A 16423-nucleotide genomic window follows, 5' to 3' on the forward strand; every position below is an offset into this window, starting at 1 on the left:
AGAGGGGGAAACGTGAGCTGATGGGGAATTCAATGCCATCTGCTCAAATTGCGGGGGCCCAAATAGCAAGGGGGCGGGTGGGGGCGGGTGGGGGGGGGGGGGCATCCTGGACTTTAGCAAAGACGTCTCACCTTTGACTTGTCCTCCAGGTCCTTGTTGTTGAGCAGAGCGTGATTGGCCCGGAACACGATCCAATCAAAGAGAGCACTGTACAGCGATTTGGCCATGGAGTCCCTCACCGTGCCCGCCTGTGCACAACGTGAACAAAATTCAGCTCCTCTGTGACGGGTAACAACGTCGAGTATAAATTGGCATTTTTCAAGCAGTTCGGAAAATGGATAGATGGATGTTCTGAATGTGAATATTGAGGGGTAGGTGTCGGGTCAGGTCATTCGGTTCAGGGCTTGGGGTCGATGTTGACATTTGACATTTATGTAATATTTGCGCTGCCTTCAACACAACAGCAGCAAAACAACCGATTTGATTTAGCCTATTTTCCACTGAACATGAGCTCACCATAAAAATCACTGACATACTATAATAATAATAATAGTAATAGTAATAATAATAAACTAATAAATACTAATACTAATAATAAAAAATGAATAAATAATACCAATAATAATAATAAACATCTTATCAATAAAGTCTGACACGTAAGACGGCTAATAACAGAATAGTGAATAGCGCAGAAATGTGAGAGAATGTCTGGTTGAAATGTATTGAAAGAACTCTGAATGCTAGAAAAAATAATTGTTGAAAGTATTGCCATGAACACATCCAGTTTTTGTTAAGAGTGCAAATTGGGAGCCGGTCGCAGCCTTACTGTGGCGACAACCAAAATATTTTAGCTTGTTTTGAGGTCTCAACAATAGCTCCTATTTTTCCAGACTGAATGAAAAATGAAGGGAGCAAATATTTGTCCCGCTGCTTCATGGGCACGCCGAGCTAAATATGACTCGCAAGAAAATTTTTGCATTTAGGCAAAAAAAAAAACACCAAAAAAACATTTGCATTATTGATTCTTTGTGTTATTTTTAGCCGTTCAGGCTGCGTTGCTTGGGTTATGCAAGAAGGTTATGAATAATTCAAGCAGAGAAATCATAACGGGAACCCGGGGGGACAGAGTTGTGATGCAAATGTCGAAGTGTTTTCCTTGTACGCTTCCTTGTTTAACTCTTTGCAACCATCGCATGCATGCATCTCCATTAGATAAGAGGAAACATTTGTCGTCGGCTATTGCGGAAAATATCTGCAGACAGTAGAGGCTGACGGCAGGAAAAAAAGAAGTCTACACACCGCGCCGTATGAATTGCAGCTGCCTCGTCTGCCCTCACATTTAAGAACATGTGGCATCATAAAAGTCAGGACTAAATGTTAGCAGTTCTTTTTTTGGGTTGCGTCAAAGCACACTTTGGAGGCTGCCTGACTGACATTATGGCGCTCAAATAAGTGACATTTGTAATATACTTCAAAAACTTCATCTCGCTACCAAAACAATATAAAGTTGAGTACAATCATTTGAATGAAAATAAAGCTCCTTCACCGACTTAAAAAATACAACAAAAAATAATTAGATAACTAAATAAATAAATAAAAATAAATATAACCAATCAATCAACTGAAAGAAAAAATATAATGAGCTCAGCTGCTGACACAAGTCAAAGTTTCAGATCCAACAAGGCGTATTTCCGCGGCCAGCGTTTGCCCATTGTGGGATTTATTAAAAGCTCAGTTTATGCCATAAAGCTTCTACAAATCTCAAGTTACAGATCTGCTAAAGCCATTTTGCAGGGGCTCTCTGCCAAAGATAAAAAGTAAGCATTGTCATTTCAGCAAAGAGAGAAAGCTGTATGCGGCACTCGCATCGGACAAAGCTCATGCGGAAGCTCATTTGTCACTTCCTCCGGGAAAGCGCCAGTGTCGGACCCCTAAGAGCGGGTCAGGGTTCTTTCTGTGAGATGAGCTGCGAGCGCCCGTGAGCCAAATTGATGGGTGTTTGCCGGATGGCAAACGGTCAAGGTTCGGCTCCGTGCCCTGTGGCGCTCCACTCCATTTGACGGCGTGACAATCGGGTCGATTGATTGTTCAAACCTAAAATAAAGTCAAGCACCATCTCGTCTTTTGGTTCAGCTGAGGGACAGTTACAATGTCAGCTCGTTGGCTGTGTCGCATATTCCAGTGGAGGCTTCACATTCCTCAGACAAGAGCACATGACTGCATGGATGGGAGGGGGTGGATGTCCGGCATCTTGTGAGCAACTAGTGTTAGTGCACAGATCAGATGTGCATGTGGGTGGTGGTCGGCTACGAAGACTGTGTGTGTGTGTAGTATTTCCTTCCTCAGACAACAAAAGCTCCGCAGCCACAAGCAGTAGGCCGGACGGCAAATTAAATTCTGCACAGTAATCGAGTTCTCGCGGATGAACTGCTGAACGGTTGGCGTGGGCCCGATATCACATCTAAGAGGCGGGCAGGCAGCTCCACGACAACGGCTGCTTGGCACGACAGGAAACGGGAAGTTGCAGGGGGAAGCGGACGAGTTTGCGCGTGCGAGTCGGGCCACAGAGACAAACTTGAGGAAGCGCGCCAATACAATCGAGGCCTAACGCATTTTGTCGCAAAACCGTGACTGAAGCTACTTCTTAGTCAATGATTGGAAATGGAGGGATTTTTTTTTTTTTTAAATAAAATTTGCTACTTCCTGGTCAATGATTGGAAATGGAGGGATTTTTTTAAATAAAATCTGCTGGTCAGCATTTTGATACATGCGCAAATCACCTCAGCAAGTTTGTAGGGCACAATGAGCCTCTCGCCAACGGTGATGGTTTTCCTGGTGGTCAGCGCCTCCAGCAGCATCTCCTCTTTCACCTAAAATCAAGACAATGCTCAAATCCCTGCGGATGATCCTTATATGAAATAATTATAAACATAATGAATTTAATTTAACAGCAACAATTATTATAATAACAATTATTAATATTGATAAAAAAAGAGAAAATCCACGTGCAATTCACACTATCACATCAATACAGCCATTTAAATTAAATTGAGAAAGATCAAATTCACACTATCACGTCAACACAAACAGCCATTTAAATTGAATTAAAAATAAGGGAAGTGAGACCACAAAGGGTAAAATGTTGGTTTTGACATTAGAATAACTTGTTCCACTGTTGCTCATTCATCTTTGACTTGTTAGTCATCTTTAACCAAGCAAGGAAAGTCCTTCCGGCTTTCGGCATCTTCCTGGCGAGCGCCCACCAAAGCGGACCAAATTTGGCGGCGGCCCAGCCATTGATGACACATGGTGCGGCGGGAGAAGCAGATTTCAGAGCCGCACGTCTCACGCGGCAGCCTCAGGGATTAGTAAATAGTATCACCAAAGCGAGTGTGGATGTGCGAGGGTATTAGCGGACTTCATTTCACACTGCGGGCTAATCCCTATGCAAGGAGCAAAGAGCACGCTGGAAGCTGCCAGGCAATTGGTGGGGGTGTGCTGGGTGGCACAGATCAAAGCGTTCATAAACACACAAGTGTCAGAACTGATCCGAGGTCACATCAAAACATCATCATTGACAGAAAGCTCCGGAACACTTTGGACGTTATTTCCCCAGAGCCGCGACAAACATGTTGTCCCTGTGGAGCTTTTAAATTGGACCTTCAGAGAAGCAAACGTTATAAGGCATTTTTTTTACCTTGACGAATGCGGCGTCATCACGCAGCTGACTTTAAGCGCGTCAGTACGTGGCTGCTAGTGGGAAAACGAACCCGCGTGGCACAAGAGGGTTAAAAATAGAACGCGGCCTGCCGGGACCTTGTGTAAGTGCAAGGCGGTTTGTGTCAAGCACCTCTTCACTCCCACAGTCACCGCAAGCTGTGCTTGGACCAACTGAGCCAGAGACGGACACTTTTTTTTTTTTTTGAAAGCCACAAATTTATGTGGTTATTATGCTACTCCGGTGGGCCATACATCACGGGATAACTTGAGGGAGATGACAAAAAAGCAGCCAAAAGCAACAAAAAAAAAAGCCCTGCAATGTAATGTCACATAACACACACACACAGTAACACGTTAGCTTTAGCCTTAACATTACAAACATAACCATTAGCCTCAACATTAGCCAAAAGCTAGCTGGTGCTAACGCTACCGCTAACGCTGCCACTAACGGATGATTTTTTTGTGAACCGGAGTCGCATCCTACCGCGGCACATCTCGTAAGACGATGGCTCCAACTCACAACTCAAGTAGCAATGACACGCTCACCTCCAACAGCTCCGAGACGATGGGAAGGACCTCTGGGTTGCAGATGTCGATGGAGTCGTCCCTGTAGGTCTTCTTCTTGTAACGGATGTTGCCCAGGTGGAGGATGGCCGACAGCAGCGAGAAAATCCTGGCAGGGGGTAGAAGAGACCTGTAAATATTCATCCGTCACAACCCATCATTGTCATAAATATAGAGAAAGAGACACTTTTTTTTCAGTAGTTTTGCAAAACAAAGTGCTAGCCTGCTAGCTAACATCAGCTAACATCAATCTCATTGTTTTTATTTCAGACAGCTGTTTTGCAGGTGGCTAGTGTCTGAGATAAACAAAATATAGCTTGATTCCTAGTAGAGACAGAAGGAATTTTGTGAAGACACTATCTATTTCAACGTCAAAAGAACAGACGCGCCGAATCCGAGCAACGGAAAAGTCAATGGATTAGCCTGGCTGTCTCTCAATGGGCATGCTTGCTATGTTGGCACTGCACTGTACTATTTGACTATTATACATTTGCGACGCAGAGACAAAAGCAGCAGCGCACAAAAGGGGAAACGTGAAGCTGAACAAGTGATTGATTGTTCTCATCCTCCTTATTCGCCATCGCGGCAACCGCATTGTGCTGAGCTGGTAATGAACAGCCACAAAAAAGTTTTGCACATTGGCTTCACTCTGGCATGGCCCGGACGGCGGCGACGCACAATATCGCTGCGGTTCCCGACTAAGTATCTCATCGCCGCGCACGTCACGGCAGGCGCTGGCGCTTACTGTTTGCGTGTGGCGGGAAGGAAGCCGACCATCTCCATCGCCAGCTGCAGACGCTCAAAGTCGTGTTTCAAGTCCTCACCCTCCACGCTAAAGCAGTCCTGCTGGTATCACAAACACGCACAGGAAGACATGATGTGGGGTTTTTTTTCTCCCCCTTGTGTTACATATTACATTCAAGAGCAAATAGCGAGCGGGCCTGCCGGATCTGCATTTGGCAGCGGAAACAACTGAAATAAACATCAATGCACACATTAGGTACAACCTCAATTGGAATCAATTTTCTTGACTTGTTTACAGTGGTAAACAAGCACAAATTTCTGGAGCAGATCCTCTTCTGCGCCTACCCATTACTTGACGGAGATACACGTCGGTGGCAGTAGACGTTTCGAAAACAAGCAAGCGTGTCTTCACGTCCAAAGCTTCTTCCCCACATTGTTTCCTCCCGGAGAACAATCGAGCCACTTTTCAAATAAAAGACTAAGCTCGGTACCAGACGACACACATTCATGTTTGTTTGCCCAAAAAACAAACAAACCCGAGTCAAGTCACCAACCAACATGGTTAATAAATTTTGTTGTCATGTCAAATCTGTGAAGGTCGGGGAAACACGCCACTTAAGCTACGTGTCGCCGCGCTGCCTTCACACACAAACCAGGTTTTCGGGATTTACTGTACCCTTCCAAAATGGACTCAACTGCGTTGCGTGGTGGAAACTTGACTTTGACTTCACTCAAATGAAAGCAGCTATACATGACAACAACAGCAGCAGCCATAAACATATAAATAAAGCAAAGCACGGTGCGTGCACATTCCACTCAGGCGAACACCCAAACAAGAGCACGCATACGATGGAAGAAGCACCACGCCAAGGAGGCTCGCGACCAAACAATGTTTGCTCTTTGCGTGGAGGTCTAAAGATGGTTGGTGACATTGGACAGCAAGGTCACAACCCACGAGGAATTTGACAAATAACTGTGTGTCAGTCACATACTTTTAGAAACACAACCACCGGTCAGCGGATTTGTTAGCATAGTTCAAACTTTGTTTTCGTCCGTCAAAAGATCCCCTCCCTTCCCTTCCTCTGATTGGCACCAAGCAAGCCTCGTGTATATCAAACGCAAGCGCTATTTAGCATCTGATCTTAACCTAGCATATTAGCGGTCAAGCTAGCAAAAAAACATTCGGGATAATTACAAAAAAACCTTTGTCACGATCCAAAGAGCAAAAATGACGGAAGCGCCTTGCACAGCAAGCAAGGGAGAAAGTTCAGGACAGGAAGCCAACAAAAACAAGCACGTCGTCTTCATAAATGTGTCAAAAAATGGATCATAATGAGTGGCGTGTGGATCCTGAAGCCTCTCCCCTTGAGAAGGCGCTCTCCGATTATGACATCATCAACCTTTGCCTAGAAACAGAGCACTTCAAAATCGGTTCTCGAGGGTTTCCCTTGACGCAGATGTGATATACTGACCAGCTCGCTGTCAGAGTAATTGTCCCGGCAGAGTTTGTGCGATTTCTTTGTCATCTGCAAGTGAGGCAAAAAACGTTAGCGGAATCGCAACGACACACCGCGACACCGATCGCTGGCTGACTCAAAATGAAAACAACTGCAACAGCAGCAGATGAATGATGGGAGAAAAAATACTCATGAAAAAAAAAAAATATATATAAATACAATAATAAATATAAAAATAAAATTAGCAAATATATAATAAATAAATAACAGGCTACTTTAATCATTTGTGTATTTATATTGTTGGGAAAGACATTTGGAATGGAACATTGAGACAGATGGACCGAAGAGGACAACAACGCGCCGGCAACTAAATCTGAAGGAAAAAGCAAAATATGGATGAGCATGTGTGCAAGACAAACATACTCGAATGCCAGCGGCCCTGGCGCGTGAACCGCACAGCGCGAGTCATTTTGTTACCATGGAAACAGCAGCGTATAGTAACTAGATGCAGTCGGGAAGATGCGAGGGGGTCGCGTGGGGATTTGCTGAGTGGCACACGATGGGCAAAGTGATACTTTGTCTTGCTCGGGAGCTAAAACGCTAAACAGACGTTTGTCCCGATGGCTCACGCATGAGGGCTTGGAACCATTCCGCTGATGCCATCAAAATCACAGCAAGGCACTCCGCTTGAGTCAACATGACAAAGTAAAGTACTGACCTGGTTGAGGTAGTGGTATTCCTCAGGTTGGAGCAGGTGGAAGGATTTCCTCTCCTCCTCGCTGGCTCCAGCCAGCAGGTAGTAAAAGACGTGGTAGTTCCTGCAGCACGACAATCAAGTAGCAGCCCATGAGATTCTTTTTTTGGTGGCTGGTATCAACTTTCTTCGCGAGAACCAATACCCCCCAAAAAATAAAACAGGTATTGGTAAGATACCATCTTTCTAATTGACAATAATTACTTGTGCAGTAAAAATAAAAAAAATCTCTATGAGCAAAACGGGAGGGTCTTAGTTGAGTGCCTCCAGGCGGTCATGAGGTGCTGAGAAAACGGAGGTGCTTTCAGGATTGAGTTTCTTTTTCAAAGAAATGTGTATCTGACATTTCATCTCCAAGACACGAAAGTCCAAGGCTCAAATTTCCGCTTTGTTTGATTTATGACTGCGGCACATCGGTCAGGCCCGATTGTGGTTGGTTGATTAAATCATCGAGTATAACAGTCAAATCTGCTCACTTGTACACAAACTGCAACTCGTACCTTTCATTATGCTCCTGGTAGACCAGGCGAGATTTCTCCAACAGGTACTTCTCCACATAGGCCCTGAAACCCATTTTAAGAATGAGGTGGCAACACTTTTGCTATCTCTCATTATCATTGTTATTATCATGACGGACTTTACAGTTTTTCTTCCTGCATCGTGTGTCTTACCCTCTAACAGTGCCGCTGGCTTGATAGTTGACCTGGATGAACTTTCCAAAGCGGCTGGAGTTGTTGTTGTGGGCCGTCTTGGCGTTGCCAAAAGCCTGAGTGGAGAGGACGGAGAGAGAAAAAGAGAGCGCCACCGTCAGGTCGTTGATGACAGACAGGGTGTGTAGAATTAAACAAGCAGGTCATTTAGCCAGTCGTGGCTTCGCCCCCACTACAAGCCAGCCCTGCACCATACTGCTGAATTCCTAACACACCACCGTCACTATTCATGGAAGCAGACGCATCCATCATTAGGGGCCTGGAGAGGTTGCATGTAGGTTCTCATTAGGGATGTGCCGGGGCCCTCACTGGCAGATAAAAGGAGGAGATGACAGGATGTAGAAGATGACGAGACAGAACGAGTAAGAAGCCAAAGGGCCGCAAGGCAAAGAAAGGTGAGGTGAGAAAAGAGATGTTACATGAGAAGAGAAACATATTAAAAAAGGTTGAAGATGAAGGAGGGGAGGAGGTTATGAAGCCAGACCGAAGGCAAAAAACTGCTGGGTCAATAAGTTTCCTTTCAAGATTTTTTTTATAATGTTTCAAAACAATAGTAACGTTGTCCAAGTACGTAAAATGGAGGAGCCTCACTTGAACATTTTCACTCCCACAAACATAAGAAAATGAAATCCCCGTACACTTAATAAAGGTTTTATGACAATGTTTACTGTTTGTCCCTAGAACAGATTTGTGGAACACACGCGCGCGCGTACGTGTGTGTGTGTGTGTGTGTGTGTGTGTGTGTGTGTGTGTGTGTGTGTGTGCGCTGCTTTCTAAGAACAGCAGGGTGAGATTAATGAGCAGGCCCCCAAAGTCGGTCTGATTTAGTGGGCAACGCTGCTTTGTGGTCAACTCCTGCTGTGACCGCAGCATAGGAAAGCACACACGAGGATTAGGCCGCGTGAGTGTGTGTGTCATGTAAAGTGAGACAAAGAAAAGTCAACACATTTTATAGAAAAAGTAAAACGCTAATAATGTGCCCCGGAATTTAAACACGTAGTGTGTGGAGCAACTTCAAGTCAAGATTATTTCGAAAACTGCATGTCCAACAGTTTTGTGCTTAATTTGTGTGCACTCATTTATAGACACGCAAAACTAATGATTAACTTTTGAAAAAAATAAAATACCGTATTTGCCGGTGTATTGGTCGACCTTTTTCGATCCAAAATCGACCGAAAAAAATCGACCTCGACTTATACACCGAGTCATAAAATTTAACTTCGTATTCATCGCTTCAAATGTGATGGTAACCAAGGCCGTTTCTCATGCATCTCATTGTGCGTTGCACTTAGAAAATTTGAACCGGGCGGCGTGTGCGAGTGCGCGGCCCGCTGGAAGTCGAATGAGGCTCCGCGATTTCATCCGCGGTGCTTATAAAGTGCCGATCCGCTCGGCGGGAGCTATTTTCGGCCACTTGGCGCGTGCGCACGGCCTCCCGGATGTGCCGGGCGGCGTGCGCAAGCTCGCCGACCGCTGGAAGTCGAATGAGGCTCCGCGATCTCCTCCGCGGTGCTTATAAACAGCCGATCCGCTTGGCGGGAGCTATTTTCGGCCACTTGGCGCGTGCGCACAGCCTCCCGGATGTGCCGGGCGGCGTGCGCGAGCTCGCCGGCCGCTGGAAGTCGAATGAGGCTCCGCAATCTCCTCCCGGTGCTTATAAAGTGTCGATCCGCTCGGCTTGAAGCTATTTCCGGCCTCCCGGTGGTGCCGGGCGGCGTGCGCGAGCTCGCCGGCCGCTGGAAGTCGAATGAGGCTCCGCGATCTCCTCCGCGGTGCTTATAAAGTGCCGATCCGCTCGGCTTGAAGCTATTTCCGGCCTCCCGGTGGCTCGCGCACGCCGGCCGCTGGAAGTCGAATGAGGCTCCGCGATCTCCTCCGCGGTGCTTATAAACAGCCGATCCGCTCGGCTGGAGCTATTTCCGGCCACTGCGCATGCGCACGCCCTCCCGGAATTTGAACACATTTCGTCAATAAATTTCGCATATTTCTGATTGAATTTTGAAGTTTAATATAATGCAACAATTGAGCTCGACTTATACAAAGGATATATCATAAAATCGTAAATTTCCGTCGAATTTTAGGGGGTCGACTTATACACCGAGTCGACTTATACACCGGCAAATACGGTACCTCATTTATGCTAGCTCAGTTCAAATGACAGATTTGGATTGAGCTGCACATTTGTTATGATTCTGCAAATGCAGCACGCTGCACTGGCTACGAAATAGCGTTATGCTAATGTGTGCTTCACAACCCCCCAGGTTTTTCCACGCCGTCATATTACATTAGGCACTTGTTTCTTCCTCTCCTGCTAATAATCATTTTTTTCAGGCTAAGAGGAAACAAGTCATGTATTTCCAAGACAGGATTTAGCTTGTTAAGCAGAGCGTGCGGAGTGGGTTAGCCAGTTAATTATCATGTCAGGATCTTCCTGTTAGCAGGGGGTGAAATCATACCAAATACCAAAAACTTTATTACGTTCTTCCTCGCAGCACAGCAGCAGTATTTTCCCATCGGCTACTGAAAACCTTTCAGTGACCTACATTCGGAAACACAGGTGGACGCGTGCCAAATGGGCCACAGTTAGCTTAGGTTTTGTTAGCTTGTCTGTTTTGTAGAGATTTAAAATGATGACATGCTGGCAGCTACTTCAGTTAGGTTTTTTTTTGGTCGATATGAATGAAAATGGTCTTTGAATAGGCTCATCTTTTTCTCAAATTGTTGTGTGACACTAAGTGGGTTTGGGTATTAATTACAGTAGCGTGTCAGGATCTACCCCAAAGCGTATCAAATATATAACCTTCATACTTCTTGCCTCTGGCACATTGACTGTCTTTTACAAAAACATTGGCTGACCTACTTACTGAGCTAGCTGTGTTAGCTTAGCATCAGCTGAGCTACCGCACCTGTAGAACAGCTGGACTGAGGTGCCAAAATAATGAAAAACTGCTCTTATTTTACAAGCTTGTACAATGTTTTTGTCTGATTAACAGATTCCCTGGTGAATTAATACAATATTTTGGAATTTTAGATGGTTGGGAGCAAAATGGAAGCTCTGTAGTTAGCATAGCACAGCATAATCATCATACTGATGACCCAAAAAATGAAATCAATTTGCTGACCTACTTATCGAGATGGAGACCTGCTACATCAACTGTTAGCTAAGCATCCATTAATTGAAATATCATGCTTGTTTCATTGAGAACAACGGTGCTAAAATAATAATAATAATAAAAAACACCCCAAAGCTAATTTCAAACACTTAAAAATACTTCTCTGTTCATTTTTTTTGTTCTATTGGCTGTGAGATGATCCTGCTATTGAAGAAAAAACAGACGGGACTGGAAAAGAGGAAGGGCGGTTACATGACTGTGAGGCTCAAGAGCTTCTAAGAACATGTGGGCAGTGATGATGACAAATCTTGGACATAAAACACAAGAAGGGGAAATGAGTTCATGACGTGTCTGGTTATCCCCTGAATCAAACCCAATAGGCACGCATTCAACGGTAAATAGCGGCATTTCCTTCAAGACCGCGCCTTTCTTACAAATGTTTGAAGAAGAACAAGTCACTGTGCCGTACCGCACCCTTAAAAAGTGTGATTCACTGTCTTTCTTTACGACTGGCGCAAGCACGCAAGTGACACATTTGTTCACCCTTGAGCCGTATGAGCTCTGGCCAGCACGTGGGTGAGCTGGAGCCCAAGCCAGCACCCGGGACTGGCCCTGGAACCTAGAACTCACGTTCACACCGAACGACCGTTGAGTCTTCAATGACCCTAACACGAAAGATGGAGTAATGAAGTGACAATCTCTCCCTCTTTCTCTCTCTCACTCACTCGCTCTCTCCATTAATTGTTCCTGTCACTGCATTGGACTACATCTGGATCTCATTGGCCTCGGGAACGACTCAACTCAAAGGGCCAGCAGGTGGGGCGGCAGATGAAGCGAGAGGGGATGCACAATGAGGATGAGCCGACTTTTGCCAGACAAGTACAACCCGGTGCAAAACAATAAAAGCGAAAGGATATGTTCCCCCCCTGTAACTTGGGCTAGGAATGAGGGAACCTGTTCAAATTTGCCACACTACCTGAGCAGACCCCCAGGAAGACAGAAAAAAAGCCAGTCGATGTCCAGGACTCACCGATCTCAAAATGGGAGGGGGGCACAAATATTCACGGCTTGACATTTTTTATAGCGTTCCTGTTACAATTTTTATCCCACCACCTTTCACTTTGCTTGGGACAAAAGGAGCCTTCAGAACTGAAATTTCTTCAATTATTCATTCAAATCAATTCACTCAAATCATTTTCGTTATGAAAGATTTGATCACAAAACGTGTGTGGCTTTTTCTTAAATGAACACGTTTGACATTGCTATAGTGTCAGCTATTAATTATATTGCGCTGTCATTTTAAAGCAAATTAATAAATGCAACAATATTAATTTGCTTTGAAAACACCTGAGTAATAAAATGGATGGATGAATGATGATCACAATTAAGTATAAAGTCTCCTTTGTAATATATACTCCTTGTAGCATGTAACGGTACCCAAGAGGAGTTTCTTTGCATCGAGGTTTATGCAAAGAGCTCACGTAATTATATCATTGCTTTTTGGTGAAGTGAGTGAGTGTTCCGTCTGTACGACTGGTCTTTGAATGCACCCCGCTTCAATGGCAGAACGCGGATGAATTTAAAGACATCAAATGAGAATAATCCTTTATAAAAATTAAAATTGACTGACGCAAACGAGAATTCTTCATGTTTTTATTGAAAACAACATAGTGCTGACCCCGTAAGGCATCGGTTTTTCGCTTTCCAAACAAGGCGTGCGCGCTCCCGCGGCAGGGGGAACAAAATCTCACGGGGGAACCAAATCGAGCACAACACCTGATCACTTTTACTAGAGAAGCAATGTTAAACATCGGTCAGTCTTCTTCTGGTATTTTCTCTCCTGTTCTCTCTGATTCAGGCTGCTTGTCGGAGATTTTAGCCGGAGCGGCTGTGCTATACAAGCTAGCGCGACGGCGGCGACGCGGAAAACGAGCCACGCCATGGAGTTAGCTGGGTTTCGGCTAACGCGTGCAGATCGCAGCGCGGAGCTCTCCGGAAAATCAAAGGGAGGTGGTCTCTGTTTCTACATTAATGAACGTTGGTGTACCGATGTCATGGTGCTGAAAGAGTTTTGCAGCCCTCTCCTAGAAAAACCTTTCATAAACTGCCGGCCGTTCTATTCACCACGGGAGTTCTCCTCGATCGTCATGGCGGCTGTGTACATTCCACCACACGCACGTGCGAGTGAAGCCACGCAGATGCTGGCTGACCAGGTGACAGACATGGAGAAACTTCCACCAAATTCGCTAATCGTTGTTCTGGGTGATCTTAACAGGGCGAACCTCGCACACGAACTCCCCAGATACAGACAGCACACAACGTGTCCCACCAGAGGGGCACAGACACTGGACCACTGCTACACCGTAATTAAGGATGCCACTCTGTGGCTCGTGCAGCTTTAGGACTCTCGGACCACTGTCTAGTTCATCTGATCCCTGCCTACAGACAGAAACTAAAAACTTCTAAGCCTGTGGTGAGGACTGTAAGGAAGTGGACAGTGGAGTCAAGGCAGGACCTCCAAGCCTGCTTTGACTGCACCGATTGGAGAGTTTTTGAAGCTGCAACTTCAGACCTGCATGAACTCACTGGCACTGTCACATCATACATCAGTTTTTGTGAGGATCTGTGTGTGCAGACTAAGACCTTCTGCACGTACAGCAACGACAAACCTTGGTTTACACCGAACCTTAGGAGGCTGCGCAAAGTCAAGGAGGAGGCCTACAGGAGCGGTGACCGGGACCTGTTCAAGCAGACCAGAAACACACTGAACCGAGAGGTCAGGAAAGCCAGGAGGTGTTACGGGGAGAGCCTGTAGAGACACCTCTCTGCCAATCCTGATCCTTCAACAGTGTGGAAAGGTCTGCAGAGCATCACGGGCTTCAAGAAACGAACCCCCCGTCCTGTGGAGAGCCCAAGGCTCGCTAACCAGGTTCTACTGCAGGTTTGATTGGTCCTCCCACACAACGGGACCTCCTGCAGCACAATCTACATACTCACCTCCGCCCACAACTGCTCTGTCCACACCTCCATCACCGTGGTCACCGACTCTCTCTCTTGCAGAGGCCGCGCCCGCACTCCAGATCCGCGGGGAGGAAGTGCGCCAGATGTTCCGAAGACAAAAGATCAGGAAGGCATCGGGCCCAGACGGCGTGTCACCTTCCTGCTTGAAAGTCTGCACTGAGCAGCTGGCGCCCACCTTTGCACGGATCTTCAACCGTTCCCTGGAGCTGTGTGAGGTGCCCTCGTGCTTCAAGAGCTCCACCATCGTTCCAGTGGCCAAGAAGCCCGCCATCACAGGTCTGAATGACTATAGACCGGTTGCACTGACATCTGTGATCATGAAATCTTTCGAGAGGTTAGTGCTGAACCACCTGAAGGATGTCACGGCCCCCTGCTGGACCCCCTCCAGTTTGCCTACCGGGCAAACAGGTCGGTGGATGATGCGGTCAACATGGGACTGCACTACATCCTGCAACACCTGGACACCCCAGGAAAGTACGCCAGGATCCTGTTTGTGGACTTCAGCTCGGCGTTCAACACCATCGCTCCTGACATCCTCCAACAGAAGCTCATCCAGCTCGCGGTGCCTGCCTCCACCTGTCAGTGGATCACCAGCTTCCTGACCAACAGGAGACAGCGTGTGAGGCTGGGGAGCATCACATCTGACACCCTGACCACCAACACTGGAGCCCCTCAGGGGTGCGTCCTCTCCCCACTGCTCTTCTCCCTCTACACCAACAATTTCTCCGCAAGTGACTCTTCCGTGAAGCTCCTGAAGTATGCAGACGACACCACTCTCCTCGGACTGATCCAGAACGGTGATGAGACTGCGTACAGACAGGAGGTGGAGCGGCTGGTCCACTGGTGCAGCCAAAACCACCTGGACCTGAACCCGCTCAAGACCGTGGAGATGACAGTGGACTTCAGGCGAGGCCCTTCACCACTTTCACCCCTCACTATCCGCAGTAATACTATTCTCTCATCAGACACCTTCAAGTTCCTGGGAACCACAATCTCTTGGGACCTGAAATGGACCGGCCACATAGACTCTGTCCGGAAGAAGGCCCAGCAGAGGCTGTACTTCCTGAGACAGCTCAAGAAGTTCAACCTGCCGCGGGAGCTGCTGAAGACCTTCTACACTGCCATCATCCAGTCTGTCCTCTGCATCTCCATCACTGTCTGGTTTGGATCGGCCTCCAAACAAGACAAGCACAGACTGCAACGGACAATAAGGACTGCAGAAAAGATAATTGGAATCAACCTCCCATCTATCCAAGACTTGTACCTGTCCAGGACCAGCAAACGTGCAAGTAACATCTCAACAGACCCGTCGCACCCAGGTTGCAGCCTCCGGACGCCGTTATAGAGTTCTGTACACTAAAACCAGCAGACACAGAGACAGCTTCTTCCCCCAGGCTGTCGCTCTGATGAACTCACACCACTCTTAGATGTGTCCTCTCTGCATCCATTGCAGCCTGGTCATCGTAGAAGAGGGACCCTCCCATCTGTGGTCTCTTCTCAAGGTTTCTCATTTCCCCTAGCTGGAGTTTTGAGTTTTTCCTTGCCCTCTTGGGAGTTTAAGATCAGGGGATGTTTGAGAATATCTTTCGTTTTTCACATGTCCTGAGTGTTGTTGTTAGTCACCTAAATGTTGAACAGAGGCTGTGATTTACCAAAGTCAAATTCCTTGTTTGGCACGCTCAAACATGGCGAATAAAAAACTCTTGAATCTTGAATTATATATTATATTATATTATTATATTCAAAAAATATTTACCTTTATCATATCATTATGTCTTTCGAGGCACCCAAGGACAAAACAATTGCTAAAAATATTATGTAACAATTGCATTTAAAATTAAAATTAATTAACTAAAAAATATTTTAAATTAATAAAATATTGATTTACATTTACATTAAAATTTACATCATAATATAGCCAAAATATACATTAAAAATACAACATACAATAGGAATATAAATGAATATAACATTTTCATACATAAAATAACAAAACCATAATAATAAAATCTCCATGTTTTCATTCATTTACACAATAAACTTTTGCTTCCAAATTATTATATCATAATAAATTGAAAGTGAATCTATTGTCAACATTGATGCTTTACTGCTTGGCTGAGTGCAATCGTGTGCGTCTACAGTTTAACAGCCATTGACTGTAAGTGACCAAATATGGCATTCAAATGCTAAGAAGCTTGCGCATGTTGTTGACCCTGCAAGTGTACTACAAAGACATTTTACTTGACTTGTTCAGCGTGACTCAGAAGCCAAAGCTCCTTCTTTACGAGTCCATTTGAGACCCAATTTGACTTTTTTGGCTGCTGTCATCAAATCAGTTCC

General features: G+C 45.8%; 1 protein-coding gene across 19 annotated transcripts in view; it reads right to left on the reverse strand.

Moving 5' to 3' along the window:
- Positions 1 to 16423, reverse strand: part of LOC148395990 (unconventional myosin-IXAb-like) — a 55242-nt gene that overhangs the window by 13749 nt on the left and 25070 nt on the right. For 7 of the 19 annotated variants that reach the window (XM_088378124.1, XM_088378114.1, XM_088378112.1 and 4 more), the window contains exons 3-10: positions 7911 to 8005; positions 7740 to 7802; positions 7204 to 7303; positions 6501 to 6554; positions 5030 to 5130; positions 4267 to 4414; positions 2781 to 2870; positions 132 to 248 (exon numbers count right to left, since the gene is read on the reverse strand). In XM_088378124.1, the coding sequence (XP_088234250.1) occupies positions 132 to 248; positions 2781 to 2870; positions 4267 to 4414; positions 5030 to 5130; positions 6501 to 6554; positions 7204 to 7303; positions 7740 to 7802; positions 7911 to 8005 (768 nt within the window). The remainder of the gene's footprint in view (positions 1 to 131; positions 249 to 2780; positions 2871 to 4266; positions 4415 to 5029; positions 5131 to 6500; positions 6555 to 7203; positions 7304 to 7739; positions 7803 to 7910; positions 8006 to 16423) is intronic. The other 12 variants (XM_088378117.1, XM_088378126.1, XM_088378129.1 and 9 more) reach the window with 7 other exon arrangements.

Source organism: Syngnathus floridae, chromosome 6, assembly GCF_059516105.1.
Source record: "Syngnathus floridae isolate MCC-2025c chromosome 6, RoL_Sflo_1.0, whole genome shotgun sequence".
NCBI classification, from domain to species: Eukaryota; Metazoa; Chordata; class Actinopteri; order Syngnathiformes; family Syngnathidae; genus Syngnathus; species Syngnathus floridae.